This window comes from Sparus aurata, chromosome 2 (assembly GCF_900880675.1).
Source record: "Sparus aurata chromosome 2, fSpaAur1.1, whole genome shotgun sequence".
Taxonomy (NCBI): Eukaryota; Metazoa; Chordata; class Actinopteri; order Spariformes; family Sparidae; genus Sparus; species Sparus aurata.
In genome coordinates this window covers 13,011,985-13,033,699 of record NC_044188.1, presented here as the reverse complement: position 1 = coordinate 13,033,699, position 21,715 = coordinate 13,011,985, and the positions used below count along the sequence as shown (strand labels likewise).

General features: G+C 41.1%; 1 protein-coding gene across 2 annotated transcripts in view; it reads left to right on the top strand.

Annotated features, from left to right (window-relative positions):
- LOC115572390 (neprilysin) overlaps positions 1 to 14,614 on the top strand; it is a 39,277-nt gene extending 24,663 nt beyond the window's left edge. For both annotated transcript variants that reach the window (XM_030402406.1, XM_030402415.1), the window contains exons 9-23: positions 79 to 213; positions 1,231 to 1,332; positions 1,437 to 1,573; positions 1,752 to 1,845; positions 3,014 to 3,142; positions 7,044 to 7,142; positions 7,252 to 7,329; positions 7,543 to 7,646; positions 8,005 to 8,063; positions 8,154 to 8,273; positions 8,635 to 8,768; positions 9,180 to 9,245; positions 10,717 to 10,812; positions 11,054 to 11,130; positions 11,291 to 14,614. In XM_030402406.1, coding sequence (XP_030258266.1) covers positions 79 to 213; positions 1,231 to 1,332; positions 1,437 to 1,573; positions 1,752 to 1,845; positions 3,014 to 3,142; positions 7,044 to 7,142; positions 7,252 to 7,329; positions 7,543 to 7,646; positions 8,005 to 8,063; positions 8,154 to 8,273; positions 8,635 to 8,768; positions 9,180 to 9,245; positions 10,717 to 10,812; positions 11,054 to 11,130; positions 11,291 to 11,390 — 1,530 coding nt within the window. In that variant the 3' untranslated portion in view covers positions 11,391 to 14,614. The remainder of the gene's footprint in view (positions 1 to 78; positions 214 to 1,230; positions 1,333 to 1,436; positions 1,574 to 1,751; positions 1,846 to 3,013; positions 3,143 to 7,043; positions 7,143 to 7,251; positions 7,330 to 7,542; positions 7,647 to 8,004; positions 8,064 to 8,153; positions 8,274 to 8,634; positions 8,769 to 9,179; positions 9,246 to 10,716; positions 10,813 to 11,053; positions 11,131 to 11,290) is intronic.
- Positions 14,615 to 21,715: the final 7,101 nt, after the last annotated feature.

Genomic DNA, 21,715 nt, shown 5'->3' with positions numbered 1-21,715 from the left:
CTGTTGCATCCAGATTTTAGACTTTTCTTAGTGTTGAAGTAAAGTTAAAAATATTATGAATGACTGTGTTTTTGACAGGCATGCCGGGCCTACGAAAAGTTCATGATTGACCTCGCCAAGCTGATCCGGACTGACCGGGGTCTGGCCGTCAATGAAACCAGCATCAGGCAGGAAGTGACACGAATTATGGACCTGGAGAGGGACATCGCCAATGTAAGTGCTGATTAAAATGTTTCCTCAACCAGACGGTCGGACAGATCCTACCTCTTTTCAACCAAGGCGGTTCAGGTGCTGGTTCAGAGCCAGTGCCTACTCTGGGAACCAGTTCTTTTGCATTTCAACACTTTGCTGGTTTAGAACAAAGAATCGCTTACATCAGGGGCTATGGGGAGGTGTTATCATGACCAAGGACAACCTAAAACTGCTTATGACAGCCATTTTTAAAAAAACAGAGCATAAGTAGTGTTTTCTGACTTATCCACAATAGAATTATCTAAATAATGAACTGTTTTCACTAATTGAAGTAACAGTGGTCTACAGTTCCATAGTTGTTCATAGTAATGGTGGGAAATAGGAGACAGTGACTCTATGGTGGCTCTCATACCCATGGTTCACCCATGTGAACCCGCAGTAGCGCCAGCCCAGAACCAGCACTTGGTTTGCTTTGGCCAAAAAAGGGGGTATCTGAGAACTTCGAAAGAGCGCTCTTTTCATCTTTCAGAAACTAAGAAAAATCATGTTTTGCTGCAGCAATTACCTCAGCTTCCATCTCAGCTTCAAACAGCAGGAGGATTTTGTGAGCAAATGACTTCTGACAGAATGACCTTCCACTGTACCGTTTGTAGCCCAGTTCTCTCTCCTCTCTGCGAGTTTGTGGCTCCAGTCAGGAGTCGCTGCCGTGTAAAACAAGCCGTAAACCAGCCTGATCCCTACACAGCCACATTTTTCAGACATCAACAGGTTTCAACAGTCCACGTTTGTCATTCTGTGCTGGTCCCGCTCCGCTCACATGCCATGCTTCACTTGCCCTCCACTCGGCTGCTGGGTTTTTACAAGGCAGTCACAGTTCGAGCTCTGACATTTACAAACCTGAAGCCCCCTTGGACTCCAAATCTGTTTGTTGCTGCTGGACACTGCACTGCAAATTGTATGCATGTGTCAGGAAACGGGAGGCTTATGTTGTGACAGCATTCTTGATTTTCAACTTCTCTGTCTTGCACACTCTCCAAGGCTACTGACACACCGGAGGACCGTAACAACCCAGTACTGCTTTATAACAAGATGGAACTGGGTGATCTGAACGCCAACTTCACCCTTGAGGTTGAATCACAGGTAAAAATACACTCTTTATCTGTTAGAATGTGTTGTTTATGTTTAGCTCGTTCCTGTTTCTTATTTTTTCCTTTTCTCCTCCTTGTCTCTGTCTTTTCCTGAAGGTATTTGACTGGAGTTACTTCACCGCTAAGATAATGGACACAGTCAACATTAGTGTTCCTGACACGGAGAAGGTCATAAACTACTCCCCCAACTATTACAGAAGACTCAACCTTATCTTGGCCAGATATAGCAAGAGGTCTGTTTGTATGAGTCTGTATTCGTGTTTGTGCATAATAGCCTGTTTGTGAGTGTGTGTTTGCGGGGGCGTAAGCACACACACGCGCAATGAAAACAGCTGCTTGCCCGTCACTGATATGTATTGAAGCTTTGTGTCAGCCACAGAGTTTCTTTGAACATCATTCCACTCCTCACAGGGATCTGCAGAACTACATGGTGTGGCGTTTTGCTATGAACATGGTGGTGGGCCTGAGCAGAGCTTACAGGGACACCAGGAAGGCCTTCCGAAAGGTACACTGCCAGGACCCTGACACTGAACCTGTCTGTCAATAAACGCAAGAGCCAAGTTACATTTAATTTTAGAGGTGGATACCTGTATTGAAATTTGAGCATTACAAAGAAAAGTATATGGGACAATATCTGTTTTTTTAACATGAAGCATGTTTGATGGTCCAAGGTTTTGCAAGACTAAGTTGTCACCCCAGATAGCACACATTCTTCTTGCAAGCGTTGGACCAACGGAAAGAAGCTACATTGGAAAAGTGTAGTATGGAGAGCATAAGGTAATTGGGAAGACATTGGCGAGACAGCAACATTTGTCTTGTTAACATCTTCCCAATTAGCAAATGCTCCTCATACTACGTCTTGGAATTGGAACGCACACTGACATCCGCAAGACAGATGTGTGTTGTTGAGCATGTCTCTCGCTGAAAAGTTGAGAATATTTCAACGTTAATGTGCATGTATAAACGGCTTTAAAAACATAACATGCGGCACAAGAGAAGAATGTGTGGGGGGAGCCTAGGAAAACAATGGTCTCGCTGGCAGCAGGTTGCAAATGACACATTGGTCTTTGAATTTTTTGGCAATTCAGAAAAAAACAGTTGTTGAGAGATTTCACTTAGAAATACAGAGTGTCAACCTCATTGTGTGCCAAAAGTCAAGGTATCACCCAACTGTGGAGGATTCATCTTCTGGGGACCATGAATGTTTGGGCAAAATTCCAAGGAAATCCATCCAATAGTCAAGATATTTAAATCTGGACTGAGCAAAAGACATTGCCATCCCTATGTTGCATGGCTCTAAATAAACCTGTTTGGTGACTTTGCATAACAACTTTGTAAGACTCTTTCCAAATGATTCTTTGCTACAGTTTATTGCTATTTTTTAGTATTGACAGAAATATACACCTATACAAGGTATTAGCTGGGGCTCTTATAAACACTAGATGTCTGCATGCTCTGTTTATATTCCTCTTCCACATTTATAACTCTTTCTAATCTTAAACCTCTTCATAATCCAATCATTTCCCCTCTGCCCTATTTCTTATAGTCCTCAGTGTAACAGTAATTCATAATGAAGGTGCAAATAAAGAATCGCCCTGGGTCCTTTTACACAAAATGCTGAGTGGTTTATCCTGCATCTCTAATTGATCGGTGCCTTGTTACTTTCCCTGCAGGCTCTGTCTGGTACCACGTCAGAGGCGGCAGTGTGGCGGCAGTGTGCACTTTACGTCAACAACAACATGGACAATGCTGTTGGACGACTGTATGTGCAGGAGGCCTTCTCTGAGAAGAGCAAAGAATTGGTCAGTGGGGGTGCATTATTCACTACATTATGATGTTTGATCAGAGTTGATGCAGGATAAATGCTCTGACATATCATCAAGAGGATTTCTCTACTACGCAGGCAGAGTCTGTGTAATCCATGATTGAGTGCCATGTTTGCTCGTTGTTGACACTTCGGACTGGTATTGAGTCATCTAGATGAATCTGCAGGGCATGGAATTTCACAGATACAGTTTTTATGTACTAAGTTATTCATACATACAGAATGGGAGCATGTGTTTCAGGCACATCCCATGCCAGAGTATTGTAGTCCCTCACCTTTCTTTTTGTCACCCTAGTCTGCATCACGACCACACTCCTGTATTTTTTTGTCTGTACCCCTTGCATTGAAAGCAGCTGAACAAGGTGTCCTTGTTATCGTACCCACACCACCCACACCAAATCTCAACTCCGGGCATGTGTGTATGCGCGTGCTTTGGCACACGACTGTGTGTGCGACCGTGTACATCTGTTGTAATGCTGAGCATCTCACATAGTGTAAATCTCTGCCATCTTCTGGATTTTTGCCAGCTTTCACATGTGGGCTCATCTTTGTGGGTAAATGTGTCTGAGTGTGTGCTTGTGTGTGTCAGATATCAACTCATCAACACCCCTTTCTCCGGATACATGATCACAGACTGCACTCCTAACATACCAACCTTCTCTCAGCCACAGAGCTATTTCCAATATGATCATGAGTGAAATGTAGTGTGCTTTGTCAGATTTCGGAGGCACTGCTACGTAAAGGGTAACTTGGGTAGTTCTACCACCTATGTCAAAAAGTAGTACAGAGCCTTTTCTGGCTCCAGAGGAAGTTGCCTACAGAAAACCCCCTTGATGGCACTGAGGGGCTATGTTGCATTATGGGTACTGTAGGTGCCAGGCTTTGAAAATGATGAAGAATCTTATCTGGTTCTGCTGTATCAGTTTTGATTATATATTTTTCAAATCCAACAGTGTCACAGGAGTGCAATGCCAGACCAGTGGACTGCTTCAAAACCTGGTGCCTACATCACCCACAATGCAACTTAGACACTGAGTGACATCACAGGAGGCAATTTATTAGATTACATGCAGCTTCCTCTGGAGCCACAACAGGCTTCATACTACTTTTACACATATGCAGTCGTGCTCCCCAAGACCTGTAAAACACACTTTATTGTTTAAATTGGTGGTTTAACCCTTTAATACTTCATTGCAATTATTCAACATAAGATCAGCTTTAAGAGATTATATTATTTTATTAATTAACTTACCCAACAGTAAATAAAGTAGTTAAAATCAGACCAATGTACAACTATAATGTAGGAATACTATTTATACCTTGATTCATCCATGATAATGAATCAAAAATATAAAAGATAATAATAAATCACTTACAGTGGCATTTCTTCTGCATAAAGAGTATTTTAATTTTTGATTCTTGGATGCCATTGCTTAAGGGATTTGCGCGCAAGAATGAATTAAATCAAGTGTAATTGCTGTGGATAAGGGCCCATAATGGGAAACCATTGTATTTCTAAAGTTCCAAACTATCATGAAACATATAGTTTTAGTAGGCTTACCATTGTATATTATAAATATATATAATACTTATTTGATAATGATATGTAATAACTTTGCCCTTTGTACGCACAAAACACAAATGTGCACACACACACAAGCGCGAAACACATATGCTGTATGCTAAAAGGTCTTCATAAAAGCCTCATCAGTAGTGGTCCCTGGTGGTTTGTGGTCAACCACAACATGTTGTCCCAGTAGTCATGCAGTGTGTAAGCGAGGGGTCTGCTGATATGATGAGACACTGGAATGCCTCTGTCAGCTTGCTGTGGTTTCAGAGCACAACTGTGGTTGGAAGGTCCTGGAAGGGTGGCAAAAGCTCCAAGGGCAGTTTTTCATTTTTCGCCTGCCTACATTGCCTTTACATTCCTTTGTTGGTTCAGGTACTTTTTTGTGAATTATTCTAATTCTGTTTTTGTTTTGTTTGTGGACAAACTCTGTAGTTTTATCGTCCAGTAACCATGGTACATTGCGTGGTTTGCACAGAATTATGCCATCGTGGTGGAGTCAGTCAGTCTGTCTCTCTGTGTGTAGGCGCATTTTTGTAAATACTGTAACTCAAGAGCAATACATTACAGAAACATTCAACTTACACCACAGGTTCCCTCTGAAAACTGAGCTTCGGATGTGGATTTTAGAGCACCTTGCTGTGTGGATTTACATATGAAAATAAAAAATCTCGTCATCTTGGCACCACTTCAGATGTGCCAATGTGTTATGTGAGGACAAGTATGCTGACATAGTAATATTTCTTATTTACACACATCTGTTTAGTAAGTGTACCATAACCTGTTTGTTTGATATTTTATATTGATGTTGAAACATTTAGCACAAGCGCCTCCTCCTTACTCCAGAGTTATACAGCTATTATTTCAGTAACACAAAACCCTAAACCGTTGGGATGCATCTACAAGTAAATTTAAATATTTAAAGGTTTTAAGATGCCAAATTTAAATCAGCAGCATTATCAATAATGTATCTGCAAATCTGAAGCCAGTGCAGCACACATCTGTAGAACATTATATAAGGTTACAAGACTTTCGTAAAGAAGTAGAAATGTGATCACAGCTTTTTTGGTCTGCATTTTTGCAATTCCCCCTCCCCCCGGAAATTAGCAGTGCCCTGGTTTCCTCGACAAAAAGCCAATAGGATATTGGATTTTGAATTATTGCAGAAAATAAAGCACACGTTCATGAAACTTACATATTGATGAACACCACTTTTTGTTTGTATTACATCGCTAGAAATACAGACTACATTGTGGTCACATGACTTAACCGTTACCGCCACTTAACGTTTTACCACATAATTATTAAAAACATGTTTCCTGTAAATGTATTAGTCCTCAACTTGTTAAGTTAGGGTTAGAACAGTCCGCCTCTGAAGATGGACTAGTAAGTAGATAAGTCTCTGTGCTCAGTGTGTGTTGACCTTTAATGTTCCAGACAACCGCTGTAGTCTAATTTTGCCAATTCTCATCAGCCCCTGTTTTCATGACTCATGAGCACATAATAATTCAATTGGTGGACATTTAATGAGATATTTTTGTCTAAGAACATAACAGAACTTTGTTAATATCTTAAGCCTGTGGTAAAAATTGACCTTATTTTGGATATGTAACCGAAAACTCATTTGAAAAATGAGACAAGGGAACAAAAATTTATAAAAAACGTATTTACGGGTTTTCGTTTAGAGCCTAACATTAGCTTGTTACTTTACGCTTCAAAAAACACAACATCGGCGTTCATCTGTGAGGATTATTTTGCTAAGCAAAATGTGTAAGTATCATAAGCTTGTGTTTGCCGCAGAGCTTATTTTCTGCAATAATCCAAAATACAATAGAGAAATCCCATAAGCTTTTAGTCAAAAGGCACCGGGGCGCATCTAACTTCCAGGTTAGCCTACAAAAGTATGTCATCCATGCAACACCCATTTCATCTGTCATATCAATCACAGAAACATTATCGCGCTGGCAATATTACCCAAGGTCATCAGACTCCTACACGGTGGGAGTGTAACCTTGAGTGTTTCCACATTGATATGTGACTATGTAAAGATGAGGCTGGTGTTTTTATGACTGTGTTGCACAATATGTTCCAAGATTTGTGTGTGTGTGTGTGTGTGTGTGTGTGTGTGTGTGTGTGCTTTCCACTGGATCCTCTTTGCAGACCTTTTTTGAGAAAAACGCCCACACAGTGGAGAATTTGTACTGACTGACAGTTAGTGTTGAGATTTTGCCATGATGTATATTTGATTGTTATATGTGTGAGTTTTGTATCCTCCTCTCATTGTGTGTATGTGTGTGTTTGTGGGCATCAGATGGAGGAGATGATTAAAGACATCCGCCAGGTGTTCATCAGTAACCTGGATGACCTTACCTGGATGGATGCAGAGACCAAGAAAGCAGCTGAGGAGAAGGTGCTGGTTGTAATAAACTGTCTATTGTGTTGTGTTTTATTCTTCATTTTTAGGCTATGTGATGACTAAGACGTTTGTTTGTCGAATCTTCCTCTCTTCTTATCTATAGGCCCGAGCTATTCGGGAACGGATCGGCTATTCTGACAACATAATGGACGACGAATACCTTAACAATGAATACAAAGACGTGAGTGCCTGAAAAGATGCGATTATGAATGTTTTCCTTCGTCCGCTGTATTAGTGTAACGGAACTCAGAGTGGGTTCATTCAAGCCTCGTATCAGCTCTGTGAAAACATCTTGGCAAATTCTTGGCTTTTGCTGGTGCGCATATGACCAAGTGTTGATAGCTCTCATCACGGCTAATCCTCCCGTTTCTCTGGCTGTGTGTTGGGTTTTTAGCTGAGCTACAGTGCAGAGGAGTACTTTGAAAACATCCTACAGAACCTGGAGTATGTGCAGAAGAAACGCCTGCGGAAACTCAGAGTCAAAGTCAACAAAGAGGAGTAAGAGTCCCCCCTGGGGGCAGAATTCAATCAATGTGCAGCAAACAGGCTTTTACCAGATGTGTAGTCATTTTAAATTATGATTATAACTGCTTAAATCAGTAATAATAAATGACTTATTTGCTTGTGTTTTCTTGTGACACTGTCTTGTATTTAGCACAGAGCACTCACATTCTCCCACTCAAACTCCTACTCGGAGATACAGTTCAGCCTTTCACTGAGCACAGCAGGAATGCTAATATTAGTTTTTTATTAGCCACAGGTTAATTTTGATGTCTTTCATTAAATTGAGATTGTGCTGCATGAAAATGCTCTTCACTGTGTGCCTGTTTAATTCCCCCCTTCGTGTTGCCTGCAGGTGGGTAACCGGAGCAGCTGTAGTCAATGCCTTCTACTCATCCAGCAAAAACCAAATAGGTATTTTCACATACAAATCACATGTGTGCAATTATTCTCCATTCTGGGTTTAGTCACATATTGAGTGTGTCTGTTTCTCCCTTGTGTCAGTGTTCCCTGCAGGTATCCTCCAGCCGCCTTTCTTCAGCAAAGGCCAGGCTAAATCTCTCAACTATGGCGGCATCGGCATGGTAATCGGTCACGAGATCACTCATGGCTTTGATGACAATGGTATGATTTTCCGCACTGTTGCTCTCACTTCCTCCAAGAGGTGGCTTTGGCAGATTATATTGGTTTTTGGATCAAAATATCGCCCTGTCTGTAACTGGCACCACTTAAAAAAAAAGTGTTTTGAAATGCCTTTTGTGTGTGCTGCTTCAGATCATTTTTCATTACCCTCATTTGTCATTGGGTTGTGTGAAGTTCCTGTGTTCAATCTCAAAGATGTCAAGACCCTTTTTGTGCTGATATTCGCAACTGCGTGCCACCCAGACACACAGTGGAAATGAATGAAATGAAATGGAATGGAAAATTGTCACTTGCAGCATTTTAGCGCTGTCATAGATAACAACAATATAGTCTATTGTTTCAGGTCGTAACTATGATAAAGATGGTGACCTGAAGGACTGGTGGACACCAGACTCCACTCAGAGGTTCCTGGAGCTGTCAAAGTGCATTGTCAACCAGTATGGCAACTTCTCCTGGGACCTGGCCAATGGACTTCATGTAAGTCCTGGTCGCTCTACTCTCTCTCCTTCGTCTTTCCTCATCTCAACATTGCAACAGTGTTTTCTCAAATATTTTCCCAAACCATGCTTTTCCTCTCTTTTGTTTGGCTTCCTGTTACCTTTGTCTATTTCCATCTCCACCCCACTTTTTGCAGGCTCATCTCTTCTCTGTTCAGGTGCCATTAATATTCTGTGTTGACTTCTCAATCCCTCTCCCTCTCTTTGTCTCCCCTCATCGGTCCTATCACTTTGAACAGTGCTTCTTTTATCCCCTGGGATGATGATTTCTTGTATCCCAAAGAGTAATATCTGTGATCGGCTCAAATACAGAGGAAGAAATTACCATCTCCCACTGTCCTTTTTCCTTGCAAGTCTTTATGTTCACTCTCCCCTTATGTCCTCTCTCTAGTTAAATGGTAACAACACCCTCGGGGAGAACATTGCTGACAATGGAGGGATACGGCAGGCATATCAGGTAATGAGCCTGAAAACAAAGGCGGAAACTCAGTTTAAGAGCCCTGGTTTAAAGATGACAGAGGATGCCATTCGGTGGTTTGTTATTTTCGTCTGCTTGCTAACATTAATAGACGTGTCATCTTGCCAGGTCACTGACTGCCTCATTAGCCATTGTAAACACGAAAATGATGAGACATGATATTGTTGTCTGGTTATGACCAGAGGTGAGCAGAGGAAATGGCATTTGAATACAAAAGAGATAACAAATGTTTTCCTTTTAGATCAGCCATGGTATCATACAAGTATGCTGTAGATTTGTTTTTACTTTGAGGCAAAGAGCTCTTATGTTATTCTCGGATCAAGATTTCAGGCAGTACACCTGTGTCCTATAATGAAAGGTTCATCCTGGACAGGAAAAGTGAATTGAAATGCTAATTTAATTGCTGAAATGATAGTTTAGATAAACTGCTGCCACAACAAATGTTTTGCTATAAACAGCCCGACGCATAAAATCAACCGCTGCTTCAGAGTTTCTGTCCGGTCAGCTAGTTAGAAGGTGTCTACAGGCAGTGTTAACAGAAATGAAACATGTTAATGATGACAACATGATAACATCTGAAACTGGAGCAGCTTTTTGAAATGTAACTCCCTTTGTTCACTGTCTGTTTTCCAAGTTTACCACTGAATAGTAATGACATTGTTAGCGACATCCACATTTAATTAGCAGAGGTATTATATGGAATCAGTTGCAATTAGGCCATTTTGAGCCATTTCAGCCTTTGGTGATAATGGGTGCCAAAAAGCTGTATTCCAACCTCCATTAACCAACAAAAGAAGAAAAAAAAAGAAAAAAGAAAAAGAACAAGAAGAGGACACTATTTCGCTACGCGCGGCGGCAAGTTCAGATAAAACACAGGAGGCAGAGTCTCAAAGAGCTCAAAATGGCCTGATTGCTTCTTCCAAATCAGGTGTGTAGAACATTTTCTGAGAGCGAGCGCTGATTCTGATGGGCTCATTGTGTTGATGTTGTTCCACACTTGTATGTGGACTGAAACACGCAGGCCATGTGCCAACACATATTAGATGGCATCACACAGATGTGTCAATCGTGCAACTCCAATAACTTATCTGCGCTGACTTTAAGCAGCCTCTTGATGTGAAAGCAGACAGAGCCAAAAACATTATCAAAGGAACTGCATAAAAACATGATCTATGCCACAGCATATGTTCCCTGTTTACTGCTGAGTGCACTACCAAGCAAAATGAAGCAGCTATTACATTCTATGCCCCCAACCTGCGGAATAAGCTTCCTGAATACCCAATGTGTGCTATTTGTCAGCTCATTTAAATCAAAACTGTTTACCGTGCCTTTCAATAAGTTACTTACATAACCTGTTCTATATAGAGGTATGTACTGTGAATTCTGTGTGCCATTACACCGCTAGTAGTCAAAGAAGATGAGAACATGTTGTTTTCTATTGATACTGCAGGCCTATAGGAACTATGTGAAGGAGCATGGAGAGGAGCCAACACTGCCTGGCATCGACCTTTCCCACGATCAGCTCTTCTTCCTAAACTTCGCGCAGGTAACGGATGAATGGATGACCGGTTCAGTTGAGTGATGGATGGAAAGATGCATGGATGGATAATTGGATGGTATGATGGCAGGAAGGATGGGTGGGTAACTGGACGGACTATTAGATGAATGGATGGATGGAAGACTGGTTTGGTTGAGCAATGGTTGGATGGATGGATGGATCAATGGATTGAGGGATAATTGGTGATCTGAGCTCTAATGCTGTTTGTCTTAACGTCTGACTTTTCCAGGTGTGGTGTGGAACACACCGACCTGAGCAGGCTGTTAATTCCATTAAAGTCGACGTACACAGTCCAGGAAAATTCAGGTAAATTAACATCAATCAGCTGTCTGCTTCAAGGGAGAGGGCATGAACAAATGACACTTTTTAAAACCTTGATAAGATGACATACCATCTATAGCTCAAACATATGTCCAATACAGCACCTTTAACCCCCAACCAACAATCTCCTCTGTATGTGTCACAGGGTACTGGGCTCCCTTCAAAATTTCCCAGAATTTGCCAAAGCATTCAGCTGCAACAAGAGCAGCTACATGGTCCCTGAAAACACCTGCCGTGTGTGGTGATCCGCAGACCTCTGGGATGGGGACTGTTCTGACGTGGGTCGTCCTTGCCCCCTTACAGTACCTCTCCCCTCTGACTGTTGGAGCACTCGTTGGGGGCTACAGGGAAGCGGAAGCTCCCCTTAGCTCTTTACTGGATGGACCAGGGCTGGTGGACTGACACTGCAGTATGCACTTCCTCTGAGGAAAGCAGTGGACTGTACCCTCACGGACAGACGGAGCACTGTCTCTCTGACTCTGATACTGTAGTTCATTCAATCAGCCTGATTATTCTGCTACTCACTGGATACAATCACTTCTTCTGTTTTTATTTCCCTTCTCTCCATTTTCATCTTGTTTTACTCAGCATTTGTGAGTCTGCCAATGTGTATTAGAGTGTGAGTGTGTTTCAGTCAAAATACTGTACAAGTAGTTGGCAAGGAGAGGGGCAGACATACAAATGTGCTGAAACCCACTGGCATATGAATACAGCACAAACCCACTCACACTTATATACATGTAACAGGGCTGAACCACTGCACTGTATGTGGGATTGAGCTATATGCCTCTCATGAAACCTCAGCTGGTTTCAGCCTTCATCTACATGCTGATACACTCTACAATGTACTCGTAATGTACTCTTTGTTAACAAGTAGGACTAGATTAGATAAATTATTACAGAAATCAGAATTTATTTTGTCGAGTAGACCAGTAAATATTTAACCGAAATTATATATTACACAATACTGTTCTATATTTAATGTTAATGACAGGCGGCTGCTGTTAATTAGCAGTATGTCAAATAAACCAAAATGAAGTTTTCGCCTTTAAGATGACAGCTGGTCATGAATCATTGAGCTGACAATCGACAGATACCAGACCCCTTTTATACGTTCAGTGAGCCTCCTGTGTGTATCTGTGTGGATGTGAGTCTCTGTGTGTTTTCCAGTCTTTGTGAGTCATTATGATCGCTGCCTACTGTTTGTCAAGCAAACTGGTATGCCTTACAGGATCTGTTGTGCTACAGCGTGTGTGAGTGTATGTGTATATCCGCAGGAACAAAGGAAAATGTGACGTAAAACGGATCGTTTGACGTTTTCACAAATGCGCTTATTTGCTTCTTGACGGGAGTAAGACGAGAAGGTCGATACCACTCTGATGTTTGCCCGCTACAGCCAGTTGGCTTAGCCTAGCTTAGACTGGAAACAGGTAAAAAATGTCCGCCAAGCACCTCTCAAGCTCTGCAGCGCCACATTTCTTCTGGTTGGTTTAAAAACAAGCTGTGGTTTCATGGGGCGTTGTGTGCTGGATTTTTTTCTTGGCTGGGAGCACTGACTCCCTGGTGTCTCCACCAGCTGCCTGGCAAATTATTAGTGATGACAAGATTTTCAGAACTTGGAGTCTTGACTCCCACAATTTCCTATGGCAGACAAAATCTTTTAAATGTGCTGTTTCCCCCGTTTCCAGTCTTTATGTTGATCTAAGACAATTATCTCCATGCTGTAGATTTATATTTAACAGACTGATATGAGAATGGTATCGATATTCCAAAAGGTGCAACATGTGCGAATTTTCCTTCAAAACACTAAAAAATTTACTAAAGTTGTCAATAGAATGTGAAAAAAATAACAGCATTGATGTAATGTCAAATAGGTCCTCCTATTGTGTCGAAGAGATATCTACTGCACTTAGTTTGCTAAACAGCTAGCCCTAGGCCTGACCTCTTTCTACCAGCTGTCCAAAGCTCCTGTGCTGGTGGTGAAAACACTGGTAATCTGGCTAGCTGCATGGCTAATTGAGCTAACAAGCTAACAATGGCTATACTCATGGATGTAGAAAAAGAAAAGAGTAAATAGCAGTTAGCAGTTATTCTGGTGATACCCACTACCCCTATTTGTTGGAAGTAGGAATTCAAGGTACATTTACATTCTAGGGCATTTAGCAGACACTCTTGTCCAAAGCGACTTACACTGATGGTGGTAGCTGCCATGTAAGGTGCCGACCAGCACATCTGGAGCAGTTAGGGGGTTCAGTATCTTGCCCAAGGATACCTTGACATGCAGACCAGGGGAATCGAAATAGCAACCTTCAGATAACAGGATGCTGGCTCTACCCCTGAGCCACAGGTGATTCTTACATACTGCACCTTTAACTAACCTGAAAGCTAGTAAGTGTGTTTGACAAAGTGTTGAACAATTCCATAAAAGGTCCACAGTGTAGGATTCTGGGAGGATTTAGGGGCAGAAATTGACAATAATATTCGTAATCATGTTTTTATTTGTGTATAAGCACATGAAACTAAGAATCGTTGTGTGTTTATTACTAAAGAATGAGCCTTTTATATCTACAGAGGGAGTGGGTCCTCTTCCACAGAGTCCGCTGTGTTTCACCACCATGTTTCTACAGTAGCCCAGAGTGGACAACCAAAAAGTGGCTCCATTTAGGGCTTTTTGTGTTATTAGTTGGTTCAGTTTGTTGCAATCTGTAAACTCACTCCTAGATACCTCTAAATCCTACACACCTTTAAGAAAGGTTAGCAGTTTTCTCTTTGATTTAGGGTTAATCACACAAAGTGTGCCATATAACTCATCTGTTTATCTTTTACACACTGAGGCAAAAGTCAATTGAGGGATGATATAATTAAGTTTTGGAAAAGGAGTGTTTATCTTATCCATTTTAAATCTGCAGGCTGACTTATTGCTGGAACCCAGTGACCTTTTCAAAAGTGCATGCATTTTTCTCAATGCGGAGGGTTGTATCAAGTCAGTGGATCCTCGTTTAGGGTTCATTGTTTTGTATCGCTTTGTTTTCTATGTTAAAATGTAACTGAGGTTACTCATGGGAATTTTTGCCTTCGCCTTTTATATAGAAATTAGTGCAATGAACGATGCGCCATGATCATGTAGACCACTTCTTCAGACTGTATACGACACCCTCCAAGCCTTTATACGTTGTTGTTTATCTGGGTTTTGTTCTTACCATTGCTTGTGCAAGCTTTCTGTCTCTGTCAATGTCGCTCACTCCCTCAGGCTTTCTTTTTTCTGCCTCTCTCTTTCTCTCTCTCTCTCTCTCTCTCTCTCTCTCTCTCTCACACACACACTCCACCTGTAGAAAGACAGATATACCTCAGTTGCCTGTATTTAGATACTTTATAATAATGACTGATAATCATCTTGAGGAGCATTTTTTTTTCTTCTTTCAAAATAAATCTTTAAATAACACGCCGAGCCTGCAGGCGAGCAGTCCTACAAGGCATGAATGTGTGTTTATGTGTGTATGTGTTGTTTTAGCATCTCAACCAGGCTTGTATATGAATGCAAGCTCTTAAATCTGATAGAACGAAATATTACATTACACTATAAGCATTGGGTGGTAATTCTTGCAGAGCCTCCAAAAGAGAACTTTTTATTATTTTTTTATTTTTTAATGTTTAACTAAAATTGTGCACTGCATAAGAATGTGAGTATTCAGAATATCTTGGTTCTGCTGACTTGACTTAGCATTTTTTTCCTCTGGACTGCAGAGACCTTACATACATACAGAAATCTTGTAAAAAATTTCAACATCAAAAAGCAGAAATTCTGTAGCTGTTTCCTCTTTGCCCCTTACCAAGAGTGCAGCCTGCACTGTTCTTAAAGGTTAAACTATAGACAGATATACCTACATTCCATTTCATTAATGCCGCACTTTTGACTTGACAGGGTTTAGCTCATTTTGTAATTTCCACAGAAGTAGGGAAAAAAAAACTCCAAATAGTTCATTTAAATGCAGCATTAGCCAAAGCTCAGCCCTCTAATTGGACCTATAAGCATTGGGGGCTAATGTGTGAAGTGAGTCAAAGGCACGAAGCAAACAATATCTTTATGACTGCCCCCAAACTGCCTCCTGGTAAATTTATATCCCACGCTGCAGTTAAGCCACAAGCACATTTCCTGGCACTGGGATCTCTTGTACCCAGGCTGAAACTGGAGAGGCAGGCAGTCCAGGATGCACAGGGAATAAGAAAGAGCACTTCAAGAAGTTCAGAGGTAAAAGAAAAAAAAAAGAGAGAGAGAGAGAGAGAGAGAGAGAGAAAGAGAGAGAGCGAGCCAAAGAGAATTATAACACACAGGATGTTTGGGACAGGGGTGCCAAGAAGAAGCATCAGATATATGGCCGAACTTCGAAGCTGAGAGTCAAAAATATCTTGAGGATATTTCAGAGTGATATCTCAGAGTGAGAGAGTGCAAGAGGGGCCAGAGTTGATTCACAGTTGTGCAAATACACAAAAGTAGTTGGATGGCTCGCGAACTTCATTTTATTTATTTCCTCACTTTTAAAAATGTATACCACAATGTGTACATTTCAGCCTGTTAGTGGTTTGAACGACATTGTTTCAGCTAAACAGCTTTAATGTGAACGTCCTGCCTCTGGGTGGTGGAACAGAACATGAGCATTATTCAGCGTTCGACTCTGCATTCCATAAACTGTCACCAGCGTGGCAGAGTCAGATAGTTTGGCTTTGAAAAATCAACTACAAAGTGTCTTTATAACGCCTTTGTCTGGATGATCATTCAGTAACGTATTCTTTATACTTTGTTTCATGTGTGGTGAAAGTATAAATTCAAGCTTGTGTGTTTCTGTGCGGATGCATTCCCACCTCAAGGCTCATTCAAGTATTGTTTTCAGCTGAATATCAGTTTCAGTGGCTTATTTACTGCTTCCCCTTTTGCTCTCATTGGCCAGTAGCGCACTAGCAGATAACTGGTTCACACCGCCCACTTTCCTCGTGCTGTCGCCCTCCTTGTCGGTAGCTGCTATGCTTGCTAACATCACAGCTAACATTACAGCACCTCAGCATGTTCCTGGGAGCTGTTTTGCACTTTGCACACTATAGACGGCTGAGGTTTTATCCTCAAGTAACACGAAGCACAGGAGATGTCCGGAGTTTTAAAACTTAATAAGAGGCATGATTTGACGGAAAATATCCCGTCAGTGAGAGAAATCATTTAAATTAACACCTATGCACTTCAAACCTCCAATCTTGAAGGCCTTTTTTAAAGAGTCACCCATGCTAGACCTTCTATTGTTTTTTACTGTCAGTACAAAGTTCTGCTCCCCTGTGTTCCTGTCTAGTCATAAAACGACTCAGTTTTCCTTCATGTGCCCTTTGGGCGACCCTAACAGTGGGTCCAGTGGTATGTGTGTGTGTGTGTGTGTTGGGGGGGCGGGCATGCGGCCTCTGGAATGCCTGTCAGTGTGTGTGCGGCAGTGCTTGGGGCAGTGTGTGGTGACTGAGGTGTATGAAAGGGGAGCGCAACACATTTAATGTGTGCACACACACCATATGCACACCTGCAAAAAACACGTGCACAGAAGCACACATGTGCATGCATAGAACTACACGTGCGATTTATGTGTTTGGATCATAACAGAGAAAGTGTTTCAGGTAGGCAATTAGAGTGGGCACTGTGCTACTGCGTACTTGATTTGAAAGGAGCTCTTATTGTGAAGTGCACTCTCACTGTGCTCTCGTTGTTAAAGGCCACTGACAACCAACCATTCTGAATTTTAAGAGGCAGAATTTTTCTGTTAAAAGTTTTAATCGCAGCGGCTTTAATACCAACACTCTTTGCAGGTTTTGGTATAAAAGAAAAAGGAATCCGTGTGCCCTGTGCCAAATTTGAAAGTCTCACTGTTGTCAGGGTTTGCAAAATGCTGAGGGCCCAAATGCAGAGAAACAGTCAGGCAGGTTGAAACAACAAAAAGCGAGCTTTAATGAAGTAGGCTGTGATCCACAGACCAAAAAGAAAGAAAACAAGTTCAGTATTTAAAAAAAATACAAAAGCCAAAACTAAAAACTCGAAGCTCAACAGACAGGGAACACTGGAGACATTAGATTGACATGGGAAACAGAACAGACTAACCAACACAGACTGAGAGAGCACCACAGGCTTAAATACAAATTAAACTAACAGGTGCAGGTGGAGACACTGGGAACAGTGCTACTGAGACTGATGTGAGACAGGTGTGGGGGGACAACCAGACTGTGGAGCAGCAATGATCACTGGAGGGAAACAGAACACAGGTGAGAAGGAAGTAGAAAGTAACAAAAGACACAAGACGATAGGAAATCAACAAACAAAACAAAACAAAAAACGAAAAAAGAATGAGCACAATGAACCTGAAAAATAGCATAATATGACCTCTTTAATACAAAGATGAGATCACTCCTATCTCATCTTTACTGGACTGTATGTATGAATGGATCAAGACTGAATTCATACTAACCTTGATCATGGTTAGCAGTGTCTTGATGTCTCAGGAGACTTTTGACTCTCAAATAATGCATGCTGGGAAGTCTGATAATATGCCACAAATCAGGCCCCCAAAAGTTAACATACTGTGCTTACCATGATCATTGTACTCCATATTTCTAAGACTAATTTGATTTAGCAGTGGGTGAGGTTTTTTCTTCTTTCTTTTTAATGAAACCTTAAGAATAATCCATGACCATTCAAAAACTCAAATTAATATTTAATCTGGGTTTCCAGTGTAGGGCTGCACAAAATATCTTTTCAGCACTGACATTGCAGTGTTTGAATGCACAATAGTCACATAGCAAGACATGCAATGTAAGGCAAATTAATCTACAGAGCAGGGCCTGCTTTGGTTGTTTGATAAAATGCTCCTTTTCACGGAATCACCCCATTCATTTTTAACAGATGGATTCAATCCAAATAGAGTTACTCAAGTTAATATGGTATATCGAAGAACAATGCAACGTCAGTTTCCTCCTATTGTTCAGATGTAAGGACTAATATTGAATCCAAACCAGCCTCAGCTGCCTCACTTTATATCTCCTGCTGGAGCCCCTCACACAGGTATTTGTGCTAACTCCATAATTAATGTATAACAGTGACATCCTGTGGTTGTTCAACATATCTGTGTTGTTCAGAGGAGCCTGTGGTGATTGACTTAATGCAAAATTTTGGTTTCATCAAAGGTGTAAGATCCAGTTTCTTGACAGTATTACAGCTTATTCTGTTTCTTCAAATAGCAAATGTTGATCTTGATTCCTGCATTGGATCTTGTTTCTTCTTCCCAGGTTGAGCTGCATGTTTGCTTGCTCTGACGCACTTCATGGCACATACTGCTAATGACTGGCTCACTGACGCCATTTGTGTAATTTAGCAATCGTATTTGTTTACTCTCTCCTCATGTTGTGACCAGCCCACTGCAGTGCTGTGACTTTTCCCTTTCTTATTTAATCATGCAGTTGTTCAACCCCATCCCCCACAGATAGGAGCATTAATCACTCAGATTCCAATAATTACAGTTTACATCAAATACTTGATGTTGGTTCAAGGCAGCAAATAACTTTAATCAATCAAAAAACATTTATCTAGAAACCCTCTTGATTGAGGGTATTGTGCAGTAACAGACTGCCATCGTTAAAGTAACCATTGATCGTCCGTCAGCAGCAGACAGGTGAAAGATCAGTTTCATTACTTTTACATCTTAGTGCAGTCAGTGACAATGTAGACTGCAATTTTAATTAACCGCTTCAAGTTTGGGACTGGCATGAAGGTCACAGCACTTAATTGGTTCAGTTGATGTAAGGCACTTTCTGTCACAACGGGAAATGCCACTTACTTGACGTGCAGTTTCCCGTCTTCTCAGTGTTACAGGATTAGTTTTGCTTTCCAAATCAATGTTCTTCATAGGCCAAATAATCCATGAGCACAGTAGCTGTAGTTTCTTGTATTGTTTCACTGTTGGTACACAGATACAGTTCTACAATGATATAGTTATGAAATGGTGAGTCACCCTTAAAGAATATTATTTTTTTTAAAGGGAGACAGGCAATCTTCAGTCAATCAGAAACTACAGTCTTCTGATGATGAAGTGTGTGAAATACAGTTCTGTAGTTACACAACAAAATCACATCATTACAATTGTGGTTTTCAGGATCTGAATCTATTTTAAGGTTTTATTGATTTTATTTTTTTAAGCCCAGTTGGTTCTGGCCTAGAGCTACTGTTATAACCAAGTTGAGTATTCCCTTTGAGTGAGGGAACAGCGTCAGCTTCACATGCAGCCCCAAAAACAAGTTTAAGACCAAATGACACCTGACTCTGTCCTCAACACCCCTATGCTTTGAAAAGACCTCTGCCTAAGGCCAGGTTGTTCAAAGGCCATGTCTGCAAACACCACTGGTACTGCTCCCACTGCTATTGCAACCAATATTTAGCACAATGGGGGGAAAAAAAGAATAAAGAGCATGTTTCTATAACATGTCTTTTATTACATTTTCATTGCTAAAATGATTGAATAAAGTGTAACTGTGCACTAAGAAGAGATTATGTTAATTGTGTTGTTTTTTTGTTTTGTTTTTTTTAGCTAATGTAAAACATTTTGTTACAACCCTTTGCCTCATCTTAAGGCGGAACATCTGTCACCTTCGGGTCACGTATTTTCCATATTTTCACCAAAAGAGTGCATTCCACCGTGCAAGCAGCACAGCAATAAACATAAACTCTACATAGTAAACACACAGAGTTAATGTCCCACACCTGGAAGACATCTCATTACACAGCAGCATGTGGTGTACCTGCATAATGATCTATTTGAGGGACAGAAATGCCACACTGGGGCTGACTGCAATGGTTGGGACGGGTAGTGTGTGTGTGTGTGTGTGTGTGTGTGTGTGTGTGCGCCTGTGTGAGTGTTGATGTTATCCAAATAAACACATTATTCTACTAGTTACAAACAACATGATGCTACTGAATTACTATGAAGTAGTGTTTGTGTTCAAATACGAGCTTGCACATGCATGTGTATGAGTGAGAGCGACTTTACGTGTGCGCGTGTGTTCCCTCATGAACATTTGTGTGCAGTTGGGTCACATGTGTTTCTGCTAACCCTAATGCATTGCTGTGGTACAGAAAGTTTCCATCTCAATCTTATTGCCCTGTTGAACTGATGTTTACATCTGGTGCACAAAATGACACCAAGTGTACAGGCTTATTTGGCCTGTGCGGGCGTATGAGGCTTACACCTCCTGCTTACGGGAAAGTGGATATGGCACAACCTGCATTAACAAGCAGACGTCTAATTCCCTGTTATTAAACGCAGACTTCGAAATGCTCTTTAAAGCTGACAGCGCTACTATTACAGATTTGGAGGCTCAGCTATAATGGCAAGTTATGAGCTGACATGTTGGGCAAACATTAGTTATTTGATTACTGCTAGCTGAAATCCAAATACTGGCAGGAGTCTTTGAGGTTGGGCTTAATTCTGCTTTAATCTTGAGTTCAGTAATATGCCAAAAGTAAAACAGTTCATCAAGTGCTTACATATAATGGCCCCACCAGGCCAACTCAGCAAATAACAATAAAAGTGTAGGAGAAAGTGCAGCTCCCCACTAAATTATCTTTCCACTGTTTTCACCTTCAGCTCCTATGACAATGCAGGACAACACAAAATAAAAAAGATAGGTGTTTGGAAGGCATGGCAATGACATCGCCAGTCCTGACACCCAATATTTTTGATGTCCAGTATTGTGACATGCATATACAGATGACACACGCAAACACACATGTTGATTTTACAAAGACTTACATTAATTTCACGTAGAGTGACCTTAACCCTGATCACTACCAGCTTGAAACTAACGCTAACCTTGACCTGACCCTAAAACCTAACCCAAACCACTACTTGCCCAACCCTTGACCTAAGCCTGATCACTACCAGCCTGACGCCAACTCATATCACTAACAGCATGAACATAACCTTATTGACTACCTGCCTGACTCTAACCTTGACCTGACCATAACCCCCAACCTAAACCAGGACTTATCGAACCCTAACCCAACCCTTAGCAAAAAGTAGTATACTTGAAGTTCATTTTATTGAGTATGCTTGAGTATAAGTATAGCAAGTATACTATGGACCATGTACTTGTAACATACTAGAAGTACACTAATTTAATACTTCTTCGGACTAAATTGGAACATTTTAAGTTTATAAAAGGATACTTTAAGTATACTTTATAAGGTCATTTTAAGTTTACAGGAGTACACTTTCAAGTAGACAACAAGTACACTCATCTATATACTACTAGTGTACTAAGCATATACTTCTCGTCCACATTTTAGTTTATTAACATGTAAGTTTATAACAGGGGTAATACCTCAAAGGAAATGCGTGTAGTGAGAAAGCTTTTTATTCTGCTAAATTAACCACAACTCAATGACTCAACCTTTTTGCTGTACTTACTTCAAGATACTGTAAGTATTAGCACTCTTACATTAGCCTTACATTAGCATGCTCTAGGTCAAGATTCACCATTTATTACCATACGTGCT